General features: G+C 49.3%; 1 protein-coding gene across 9 annotated transcripts in view; it reads left to right on the top strand.

Moving 5' to 3' along the window:
* The window catches only part of NFASC (neurofascin), a 77058-nt gene that overhangs the window by 59281 nt on the left and 5401 nt on the right, over positions 1-12376 (top strand). For 4 of the 9 annotated variants that reach the window (XM_042884158.1, XM_042884156.1, XM_042884153.1 and 1 more), the window contains 3 exons: positions 7160-7291; positions 7789-7858; positions 10728-10739. In XM_042884158.1, the coding sequence (XP_042740092.1) occupies positions 7160-7291; positions 7789-7858; positions 10728-10739 (214 nt within the window). Of the gene's footprint in view, positions 1-1862; positions 1980-3219; positions 3376-7159; positions 7292-7788; positions 7859-8394; positions 8681-10727; positions 10740-12376 lie in introns of those variants that run through there. The other 5 variants (XM_042884157.1, XM_042884155.1, XM_042884161.1 and 2 more) reach the window with 3 other exon arrangements.

Genomic DNA, 12376 nt, shown 5'->3' with positions numbered 1-12376 from the left:
GTAACACAGCTCTGCCTGGGGTGTCGTGGTGTTGAATTAGCATCCGGGTTGGGAAGGAGGTGGAAGACCCTGTAAAGTGTTATCTTACCTTTATTGTCCTTAAAAAAGGGGTTCTGCTGCTATTATAGACGATGTCGCTTCGAATTTAGCACATCAGCTGTTAGAGAGGAGAGCTGTCACAGCTCATAGGAGTCTTTTGGTTCATGGTGCTGCTCCCTGCATCGTACCCTGCTCATAGCCCACGGGGAACCTGGGCAGGTGGCTAAAGGTACAGCTGTGCTCCAGGTGTTACCCAGCTCACCACGCAGCCATTGTGCAGTCAAGCAGAGCAGGGTGATCAAACTGCATTGGTGTGGGCATATTCTCTACTTTATATGGGGAGAGGTGCCCCTCTGAGCCTTGCTTCTAAAGACACCGCGATGACGGGCTCTCTGGTTAACGAATGATGGATGGTTGTATTTGGGTTGCTCAAAAATGAGTCAAGGGAGCACAGCCAAAGGAATGCAGTTATGTAGCTGGATAGGATGCACTCCGAAATGTAAGAGCAAAAGCTACAGAACTCTTTGTTTACTCTTAAAAGAAAGAAAGGAGACTGTAGTAATGAATATTAAACTTGACACTGGTTTACTTCAAGGAATTTGATAAAAGGAATTCAAGCCACTTTATGCCTAAATTCAGCTCAAGATTATTAAACCCAACACCCAACGCATGCTGGGAGGCCCTGGGTCCATCCGAGAGGCCCTCTGCAGTAAGAGAGATCTGAGAACCCACAGCACATCTCCTCTGCACTAGTTTGCTCCTTAAGGCTGCCATCCTGACTGAGGGAGCACAGATTCGTGCTCTGGCTCATGGCAGGCAGCCCTCCCAGGGGCAGCTCCAAAGCCACAAGCAAAGGGAACACGGATCTGTGCTGCCCTAACAAAACCAGTTTAAAAACTGGTGCTAGATAGCAAGATGCAACTTCAGCATTATGAACGAATCCATAGCACTGAAGCAGGTTCACAAAATCGTTACCAGAACACGGTCACAATTCAGCGAGCACGTGGGAGATGCTGCTTACTGAGACCAGGTGATGGAAATGGGAGGAAAGGAGGCAGAGGGGCAGTGAGAGTCCCTAATGGCCCCAGGGCCATGAGCCCAGAGCCTGACCCTAATGTGGGCAGACAGAGAGACTCCACCACGGGCTCCAACCCCCATCCCAAAAGTCTCACAGCTGTCCCTGTTGCAGGAATGGAAGGCACTCCTTTGTGCATCAACCCAAAACTGGAGCTACACCCCCTAAGTAAACAGCACTAATAGCAAAACGGAGGTGTGATGCATCTGACGGGACACGCACGCATGCTAAATAGTGGATTAGCTCCACTTCACCAGAAATAGAAGTTCATCCACTCTCCAAAGCAATGTCGACAATCCTCAGCTTCAAAATCAGAAACGAGTGACTTCATTGCCCCACTGGCTGTCTGAGCCCCAGTCAGATGAAGGCGTTTGCTCCCAGTTGTGGCAGTGCGGCTGTGTGCGCTCACGCATGGATCTCCTGTGCTGGTTTAGGCATGAGTTTAGCCAGGAGATTTCCCTACGGACCAAAATCCACACAGAATTGCCACAAAAGCCAAAATTTCTGAGATAAACTGAGTGCAGTTGGACTTAAAACCCAGCATGCCATGAGGTACTGAACTTCCTCCAACATTTGGAAGTCAAGGTTTTCGTAGGAAACGATTACATCTTCAGGTACACTCATAGGTTAAGACTGAAGCATCAATTTTAGGAATGATTTTATAGGATTTTACCAACCCTGGCTGCTAGGTGAGCTCTCGTCTCGGTATAATCCTAAATACTAACTCCTGTTCTAACCTATTCACCAGCCACCAATGGATCGTCCATATGGGACATAAGAGCTTGGGCTAATAGTAACTGGGCAAACATCACCTGGAGCCACAATTACTCTGCAGGAACTGACTTTGTGGTTAAGTATATCACCAGTAAGCATCAGATCGCGTGGGGAATCTATAGGGTGGTGATGCTGCTGGAGATTCTGCCAGCTCCCGAGGCTGCAATTGCTAGCCTTAATTACTGTGCATTCCGTGTGCTCGTGGTTGTAAGACATTCATACTCATGAACCACCGATGAGCACAGCTGTTTTTCTGGGGGCTGTCTGTGGAGCTGGGCTTTATGCATAAAGAGACTTGAAATGCATCTACTTGTACGTATAAAACAATCGTTCATAGAAAACAAATAAGACCGACACAAATTGGAGGGCAGGGTTATACATCTCTGGAGCAGGACTTGCTGAACCTGGAGCTGGCAGAATCACCTCTGACCTCCTGTCGTATCGGATACCTTTGTCTCTTGCAATTGTAAGGCTGTCTGTGGAAACTTCGAGCTGATATATCTGCTTTTAGTGCTCGTTTAGAACAGGCATTTACATGCTGGTTTGGATTTCTTGTAGATAGGCAGCGACGAGCGCTGCTTATCTCTGTCTTTATTTCCCAGCCATTTCAGCCTTATTGTATGGCACATCGATCTTAAATTGGCATTTTAAACAAACAGTCATCAACAGCGAATCACTTCTGGTCACACACTGAGAGCTGACGTTGCTGCTTACTTAAAGCAGCTTGGGAGGCACCATCAGTGCCCGCTCTCGCTCTGCAGCCTTTGTTATCGCGACAGAGAAAGGCACCATTTTCCCCCTTCTGAACCATTTTCCACAACTGGGGATACAAACATTGGATGTCCAAACTCCAAAGGCCAAATAGCCCAGCTCCAAACTCATCTCCTCCCAGCCCAGCTGGGCTGCAGCATCCAGCCCATAGAAAGCATCCTTAGCCTGCAGGCACAACGCTGAGCACAGGAGCTGGTCCTTTACCCAGCCCTGCAGCGCAGCAACTGAATGGGACCAGGCAAATCCCAGACCTTTGTTACAAGCACTCAAACACCCAGACCTGCGGCTGGGCAGATAAAGCATCTGTCAGGTCTTCAGAATAGGGAGAAATCTGATCAGCTCTCCGTTGTTTCATTTTTAAGTACAGCAAGCAGGGACGCAGCAAACCACCTCGCCGTTTTCCTTCTATCTGAGGGATAATCACAGCACTGCTCATAGCCCCCTGACCACCGTGCTGTATTATTTCTGCTTGGTGGCTCAGGCCAGCACGATGCAGCGCCTGCGGTGCCAGCACAGCCACCTCCCGCGGCTGGCTTTGATGTGCGGTTTCTGTTTCTCAGGTAACAAGACAGAGAAATCTATCCCCGTTAAAGCTCAGACCCCCTCCTCTGTGCAGCTGGCCAATCTGACGCCGGGGATGGTGTACAAGCTGTGGGTGTTCCCCATATGGTCTAGCCCCAGCGAGCATTCGTACATAACCTTTACCACCAGCTCAGGTGAGCGGGGCTGCGTGTCCACTGCATGTCACTGCGTCCCCACGGGTGGCACCGGCGTGGTGGTGGGAGGGGGACGAGCACAACCCTGCCCTTAAGAGCCAGCCGAGCATCCTGACTGCATTGAACAAAGGGCAAAAGGAAGGGGTTGAATCAGGGTGAGGAGCACGTGCATGCACCTTGTGGCGCTGCGCATGAGTTGGGGACGGCACCGCAGCCAGGCACGGTGCGGGCAACGGCTCTTCAGCTCGGTGAAAGGCAAGGTATGTTCCCCCAGCAACTTTGCATTTAATTGCACAAGCAATTTTCCAGGCTTATCACCTCAGTGATTTTTAGAGCTTCCTAATTATGGGCTTCCCACACTGCCCACTGAATGCCCCAGAAGGAGCCTTCCTGACTTCCACAGGCACTCCATCCCTGTTGACACACGATGAGTGTCAGTAAATCACGACGCCCATGCTTCCCTTTGTGTCCGCTCGTGGGTTGTGCCGTAGGAATCTGTGTGCAATGCTGTCCAAGCACAGGGCTCAGCTCTGCACAGCAGCTGTGTGAGCAGCGCCGGAGCAGCCCACGCTGCAGTAGGTAAAGGCTGAGATTTCAGAGAACTGAGATTACTTTGCTGAGATCCAGCAGCGTGATGGAGAGCTGAAGCACGAAAGCCATCTCTTTGCTCAGGAGCAAAATGTTCGTTCCCAGCAAAGGAAGGCTGCAGCAGCAGCAGCTCTCCCCACCTTACTCCACGCAGCCCAAGTGCTAGCAAGGCATTGCTCCATCAAATAATTCCCTGGTGTGCTAAGCAGGGACAGAGGGCAGCTGTTGGTAACCCTGTGTCCAACACAACCCAATGCTGATACTGCCTCAGGCACAGCAGCATGGTACACCTCTCCATGAGGATGTGCAGCATCCCCAGTTTCTGCTCCCAGCCTGACTCAGAAATTGCCCCCAGGTTGCAGCCCCGCTCACCCATACCATGCAACACCCTTCTGCATCACTGCTCCCCAGCTTGGACCCGTCTCTTCTCTTCTCTTGCAGCTTTTCTCCCACTTTGGGTGTTGGGGTGGAGGACCACCAGCACCAAGGGGCGGGAAATCATTAGGACAGGAGGTCACATCCTTGGCTGGTTGACGCTGGCATGGCTATCTGCAGTAATTTATGGGTTTCTACTGCTGTTACTGAGACAATGCACAGGGGGCACCCAACCCTGTCCCCACAGCTCCATCCCTGCCCATTTTTCACTGCTAGATTCTGCTGAGACGGGTGCTCAGCCCCCGCTGACAATCACATGCTGCAGGAATGCTGGTGATCAGAGAGCCCTGTTCATTTTGCTTGTTGGTTGCAATGTTTGCCAAATAGCTGTTCTTCAGATCGAATGCAGATAAATAAGAGGTCCACGCGCACCACGCCTTCTCTTCTGCTTAACTTGACAGCTCAATATCCCAAAAGAGCTCTTTCCAATAGTAAATGGCATTTAAACTACAAATATAGCTTAATGCAAATTGTCTTCTAAATTCAAGAAGCAATGTAAAACGCTGAAGGGGGATCTGTGCAGGACTGCAGCTAGCTGGGCTTCATGCACCCAATTGCTTCACAAACGTGACATAAATTTTGCTGGCCTGCTGTCAGAATGCAGTCAGCTTTCCTACTGGCGTATAAACCACGACTGTTGGGTAACATGTTTTCTGCCACAAGATTATAATTACTTTTTCTTTTACCAAACAAAAAAAAAAAAGAAAAAAGAAAAAGCCACTGCAGTTGCATTTCAGATCAATACCAGTTCGATGCCACAGCTGCTTGCCACTATTTACCCTTGGCGTCGGCCTTACATTAACACAAATCAGAACACTCTCTCTGACAGCCGTGTGCTTACCCTTCTCTTTCCGAATGCTGCAATGACAGTCACTCGTTTGCTCCAAAAACAAGATTGCTGTGACTATGATTTGTCGGCACATGTTGCTTTTTTGGGAAGGATGGCAATCACACCCTGACCTCCGTGGCATGCAGGATCCCCTCCGTGCAACCAGCTCAGCCCTGGTCAGCATGGAGCTCAACCCTTGGGCACACTTGAGGTTTTGAAGAGCCCTTCGTTCCCCCTTAGCTCTGCTTTCTGCACAAACCCCACCAGGGCTGCTAAAACCACCTCCTCCCATTTCGAATCTCTCCAGTAGAGCTCTGTTTCTCTTTCCTCCTCAAGCACTTGAGTTAATTGAATCCAATTCTCAGCTCCTCTCTGTTCTAATCTCGTTCTCTCGACTACAAACAGTCCATCTACGCAGCTCAGGTTGTTTTAAATACCGAGTGTGGCAGTATTAAAGGAAAAAAGCAACAAAAGAGAGCCAAGGCAGCACCCTCCCACCCAAAAAGCAGCACCGAGCGTTCTGCATCCAACATCGTTTCTTTAACAAACGGTACTTTCTTGTCAATCTCATTCTCTCCTCTTTTATCTGCGATTTCTTTGCGTCGTGCTTTGGCTGCAATTATCTGCCGACAGCGGGGCTCAGATTTCATCTTAAGGAAAGCACCTGTTATCTCAAGTCAGTTTGGAAAGAATGAGTTTGGAAGGAATAATAGGAAGCGTACTGAGCGTGCTGTCCAAGGGCTCACTCACTGTAACTGCTCCTGGAGCAGAGGATGGTGGGTTTAAATCCAATTATTTCAAGGCAGCTCCACAAGACAGTTGCGTGTGCTGCCTCCCAGGTCTTGTTGGCTGGAGTTGACTCATCTAATTAAACCAGGCAAAGTCTGGAAGCAGCAGCACATCCCTCCCTAGAACTCCACAGTGCCAATACCAGGGAGCAGCAGCAGCAGCAATCCCATTGCTTCAGATTGCTTTTTGCCACAAAAGATGCTCCATCCTGCCCATTTCGGGCAACCCCCCTCCCCCCCTATTAAGCCCCTGATTTGATCCCATCCAGCTCAGAGCTCCCTTACTCCAGGAACACCTCTCTGCCTGCTCCGCAGCCTGGTTGCTCTCAGCCCCCCGCTGTGCTGAAGGTTATTTTCTCCTCCACTCTGTCTTGCTGAATACCAACCGTGTGTCAATGAGAGCCCGAGAATGGCAGCTCGGTGCTATTTATAGGAGACAGATGTGTCGGTCTGACCGCACACGGGTGCTGCATGCAGCACGGCAGGGCATGGCTGCAGGAGCAGGATGCCTCCCCTCGCTCAGTGTCACACCAGACCGTGGGACAACGACATCCCAATGCTCCCAAACCACGTCTCAGCAAGCTGGGATGTTCCTTGAGGATATAATTGGTAACCCTGCCCATGGCAGGGGGTTGGAGCTTGATGCTATTTAAGATCCTCCCAGCCCAAGCCATTCTGTGGTTCTATGACCTTTCAGAGCTCTGCACTTGCTGCTTGCTCATACAGTGGCCAAGCTATGCACGCCAGGACTGCATCTTTATCTTTGGGCACCTCGATCCCAGACCTCCAGGGCTGCTTTCAAGTGCAGGATTTGCAAGATCAAATCTGTTACCCAGCTTCTTTTGCCATTACTTTCAATGCCTTTTCTCACCAGTCTCCGCTAGGTTTTCCTTTACGCTGTGACCCTTTGCTGTTTGTGGCTCCTGCTAAAAATGCTGAGTTGACCCACCATTAAAATAGCCACAGATCCTTGTGCTATGGCGTCTGATAACCCAGAAAACACACACACACACATATATATATACATATATATATACAAATGCAGTGCTACAGATAGCGTGGACTGAGTCCTTCTGGTCATTTGTTTCTCCCCACTGTCCTGACTTCCCATTAGAGCTCTTTCCTTTCTCCATTTTCCTCCCAGCTTACACCAAGAACCATGTGGACATCGCGACCCAGGGCTGGTTCATTGGGCTGATGTGTGCCATCGCTCTCCTGGTCCTCATTCTGCTGATTGTTTGCTTCATTAAGAGGAGCAGAGGAGGGAAATACCCAGGTAAGAGGACTGCGGGGTGATCCTTTGTGCTGTAAATATCTCCAGGCTTCAGAGGCAATCAAACTGCTGCTCTGATACGTGCTCATGATTTCAAGCACTTTCCTTCTTCCATAGTGGGAACGCTGTTATTAGTGGGAAGCATTTTAGTTAATTAAAGGGCGGGTGAGGGCTGTGTGCTGTGCAGGGAGCTGGATGCTGCTGCTCTGCCTGACCCCACCTCTGCTCTGCAAATCTGCTCAGCCACATCCAGAAAGAGCTCTTTTCAGGCAGGAAAAAAAAAAAAAAAAAAAAGCAAAAAAAAAAAAAAAAAAAAAGAAAAGCTCATTAAATTTTTGCAAAGCAAAGACAAGCACTTAAGAAAAGTCACTTTCCATCGTGTGCCGGTGCCCCTGGTGCCACTGCAGCAGGAAGTCTGAGAAGCAGCCTGCAAGTCCACCCAGCTGCACTTCACCTTGCAGGCTTACTGACAGGGATGCTGGGGATGTGTTTGCTTACAGTGCGTGACAACAAAGATGAGCACCTGAACCCTGAGGACAAGAACGTAGAAGATGGCTCGTTCGACTACAGGTATGCTCCCTGGCATGGACCCACATCCCCATCAGCCCCATCACAGCCCCTCACTGCTCTCCTCCTCCGCAGCCCCACGGTGCCACGCAGCCTCCTCAGTTATTTCTCCCACCTTTCTCCTCCTGCCTCATTCTCTCTGCAAGTCCTCTGCCAAAGGAAACGTTTCCTAAAGCTCCTAAAGCAGGGAGTTGGCTGCAAAGGTTTGCTTCTGGGTCAGTCCGGGAGGAGCTGGCATGCTGTGACCCAGGACGTGGCTCTTACAGATCACACATGGAAAAAAGGTGCTAGAGTGAATTCCTGAAGCATCCTGTGGATATCTCAGGGACATCACCCCATAGCTCAGCCTCTCTCCTGCTCATAGAGGAAGAAGTGCCCAAAATCATGCTGAGAACAGCCCCGAAAGCATGCAGGTGCGCTTGCCCAGGCTTCAAAGCAAGGCTTTGCCCCAAGGTCCCCAGGGAAACCCTTCTCAAACAGCCCCTGGAGTGCTGAGCACTGATCCTGCTCAAACCACTCCGATTCTCCTCGCCTTCCAGCAGCCCCTTTTGAGCAAGGAGGAGCAGCACCCATCTTTCCTGCTGGAAAAGTTCCTAGGATGTTTCAGAGGGGGGATCAGCATCTCACAGCCATGTCAGTGCCCCCGCTGCCTCCAGGGAGCAGGAGCAGGTAATGTGTCAGGTCTCATTGGATCGCCCACACTCGACAGATGACAGGGATGTTTTACAGTACACCCAGTTTGCCCTCTGAGCACCTACTGTGTGCTCTGCTTTTTGCTAAGGGATTTAAATGCACCTTTCCATCAGAGCTGGATCCACAGCCCAATTAGTCTGGTGGGAGTTCTTCCTCCTGACTTCAAAACAGGGGTTAATTAAACCCTATGTCATTACCAGCACTCCCAGCATTACAAATTGATGTAGCCAAGATGGGAAGAATTTACTTACAATTCAGTGAGGGATGTAACAACTCACACATGTTCCACCAAAGACTTCAGAGGGAGCAAAATGAATAGGTCTGCCTGCACACTATGCATAAATGAAAGCAGAACAACTGCATTCCTCTGTACCATCACATTTATACTGTTTGTAGCATGGTAACCACGTTAGGTTTTTCTCCAAAGGATGTCAGAAGACCAAAGCTCCCCACTTTTCTGGTAGGAATGGTAGAGAATACAAATGTACCTCAATGGGAACCCAAATAGGTACTGCAGGAAGAAGTCACCATTTATTGCCCTTCGCACCATGCAGGGGCAACACCTTCAAGCTATGGATAAAACCATTAGGTACAGAAAATAATAGTTTGATCAAGAAAATCTACTGCTGGTTTCCATACTTTGACCATCCCACAATGCAGCAGCTCCTGCTTAGCTCAATCTCAGCCTCTTACTGACAGCCCCACTGCCATGAGCATGCAGAAAATAGAAGGGCAACGAGAGCAACAAGAACAGGTATCGTTCACATAGGAATGACTGAAGCATAGGAGCTGGAAGGGTCCTGCTTTGAGTATTTGGTGTTGTTATCCATAGAGCTGAGGTTTTTGCAACGTTGCTGGCATGGATGTGACCCTTGCTCTGCGAGTCATGGATTTACTAAACCAAGACAAGATTTCTTCCTGTAACAGCTGGATGCTGTACTTAAATGCTGCTGGGAAGGGGGATGGTGTGCCTGAGTGCGGTCTTCATACCAAGCCCCAAGATGCTCTTGCATTTTCCACCAGCATCCCATGAGCTAGACATGAGAAAAAAAAAGCAACCAAAGAGAAATAAAACCAGACCCTGAACTCTGCCCCTCCATCAGGAACAGAAGTGGTAGGAGGTTCTCTCAAGGAGGCAGAAAGGAAGGTGAACTTGAAGGATTGATATGAAATGCTGTTGGCTGATTAAGATTCAAAATGATTGCGATGCTAGGCTCAAGGAGGGTAGCAATTAGTATTTCAAGCAAGGACAGGATCTGAGCTGACGTGAGTTCTTCACTGGTTTCCCTCCCTACCTCCACATAGCATGTCTGATATGCTCTCATCATATCTCACGTCCTTAATGCCCTGTGCATGCAACTTTCAAATCTCTGCAGCCTATAATTAAGAGATACTGTCACATCTTTCTGTTCCACTAACAGAATAATGGTTTTCCTGGGCAGAGGCTAAGCTGAGAAGCTTATTTTCAAAGCAGGAGACCATTATCCTTGGACAGTGTTCTGTGCCAGTGACTGTGCCTCATTATACCAAATGTTTAAAAGCTGCACGTGGGGGAACCGACCAGAAATCTGGGCTACTGGGAAGGGAGAGTTGAGTGGTTTTACCTCCTGGGCTCCATGCAGCTCTGGTTCAGGTTGGGATCTGGTGGCACATCCCAGTGCACTGTGGAGAGCAGCAACCAGGTCAGGAGACACAGAGCTGCCCCCAGCCCAGCAAGGGGAGGACAGAGGAATAGGTTCAACTGTTGACATCACCATGCACTGATGTTACATCAGCATGGAAGCCCGGCAGAGGGATGGAGGGGATGCTGAGTGGTCCCTTCACCTTACCCCTGGCCAGCATGTTGTTTGTCCCCCAGCATGGCATCTGCCCCCTGCAGCTTGTGCCTGGCCATCAGCCCAACACAAGCAGCCTGGCTTCTGCCAGCTGTGCTCTCCTGGGTCAGCTTCCCCAGCGATGGGATTCCTCCAGATCTGAACAATTCCACTGGCTCCATTTGGTATAACGAGGCAATGAGCTCCATGAGGAATGCAGCGACTTTTTGTTTTGGTTTTAGCACTGCCCCTGTAAATGCATACCTCATCATATCTCTCTCTGATCAGGCTCTTTCTGCTTCTCTCTGTTTTATTCCCATTCTTTCTTCTCCTTTTCACCTGGTCTATCCACATGGACCATGAAGGTCTCTTGAAAGGTAGGACCACGTGCTGCCAGAACTCCAGCACATTTAGCTTTTTTTTTTTTTTTTTTAATTACTCCTTTTTGCAATTTGTTTCTCCCCTCCCCATCCCATCCCCATACACCCGCCTTCACCTAACACCTAACGTTAAACACGACTCCTCTACCTCTCACCGGGGTCCAGAGTACCCCCATCGATGCCCATCGATGCATTTTGCTTGGAGATGCTCCATGGGCATCGCCAGCCACGTCACCCTCATCCCAAACTGGTCTCCAGTGTGTAGTGGGACCAAGGGATGCTGACGACAGACGTGAGTGGAAAGGCTGGATCCTCTGCATCACCCCTCAGCGCCCTCCCCCTGGCTCCAGACTCCCCTCTTGCCGATGATTTATGCCACTCAGGATAGCACTTCCTCGACGGATTTGAGCTGGGTGCTCTGCTTCTTTAATGCACCCATCAGCAAATCCCTTAGAAATCCATGTTAACAGGGTTAGAGCGCATCAGCGTGCTGATGAATATCTGCTTCGCCCTCCTAATGCACTAACAAGGATGAGCAGCGTTGGAGAGAGGTAAAACCAGGGCAGGCACGGGAAATGCACTGCCGGGGAGTTTGGCACTGCAGAGCCCACCTTAGGGAAAACCTGGCTCTAGATCCAAGTCCAACCCAACCCACCCCAAATCTTGGGAAGGGGTATTTCAGATAAAAGGATCTGGTTTTTGCCACTCTCTACTTGACGTTAATTGGGCTTTCTAACAGTCTTGCTTGCAGACTGAATCCTCTCCCCCCCTAGAAAGGAGCCACTTATGAAGCTAACAAGCGATTATTTATCGAGATGCCAAGTTAACACAAGGCCTGGAACGTTGGTTTTGTATCATTGCTTAATTCACAAAGCGCTGATGGAAGGAAACACGGAACAAAGCTGCCAGTTGTGCCGTGGGATACCAAATTCCTCTCCCACTGCACAGAGCTGATGCCATTAATGAAATGCCATCAATGAAATGGCACAAAGAGATGCAACGCTTTCCCTGGCCGCTCCCATCACTATGGAGCATTTTTCCCCCCTGATCCAAGCAAAATGTTCCCTGTTCCCCTCTCCAGGACCACGCACCGTGCTGTGGATGCTGCCTGCCCAAAGGGCGAATCCTGAGATGCTGCTTTAATGAAAAATGGCCCCAAAACTCCAGAGGCTACGGGAGGTTGTTTTTCCAAAAAAGCAAACAAATGAAAAAAAATAGGCTGAATCGGTTTTTTTTTTTCTTTGATTGATGACTCTGCGTGCACAGCTTTGAAATAGCCCCCTATTTTTTATCAATTTTAATAAAAGTCAAGAACAGAGTGGACTGCCATAGAGGGGAGCGAGCCTGCTGGGCGCAGGACTAAACCAAACCCAAATAAATAGAGACAGGAGTGGGAGGGAGGAAAAATGCTCAAGGTACGTAAGAGATCTCCTTAGCTGTGTTACACAATTTGCATGCTGAATGTGGGCTCAAATATGAACTAATGACTAGCTGATATGAAAATTAATTTTTATATATAGCAACTCTCTCGTCCTCGATGCAGTTCTATCTTTATTTATGAGGCACCAGTCCTTGCCCTCCTGAGAGGAAAACAGCTTTTCCCCCATTTTTTGTTAAAAGGTTTCTTTAAAAGA

The sequence above is a fragment of the Lagopus leucura genome, unplaced genomic scaffold (genome assembly GCF_019238085.1).
Source record: "Lagopus leucura isolate 7727_CA_CO unplaced genomic scaffold, USGS_WTPT01 Super-Scaffold_100043, whole genome shotgun sequence".
NCBI classification, from domain to species: domain Eukaryota; kingdom Metazoa; phylum Chordata; class Aves; order Galliformes; family Phasianidae; genus Lagopus; species Lagopus leucura.
The sequence above is the reverse complement of the archived record's forward strand: the minus strand, read 5'-3'. Positions and strand labels throughout refer to the sequence as shown.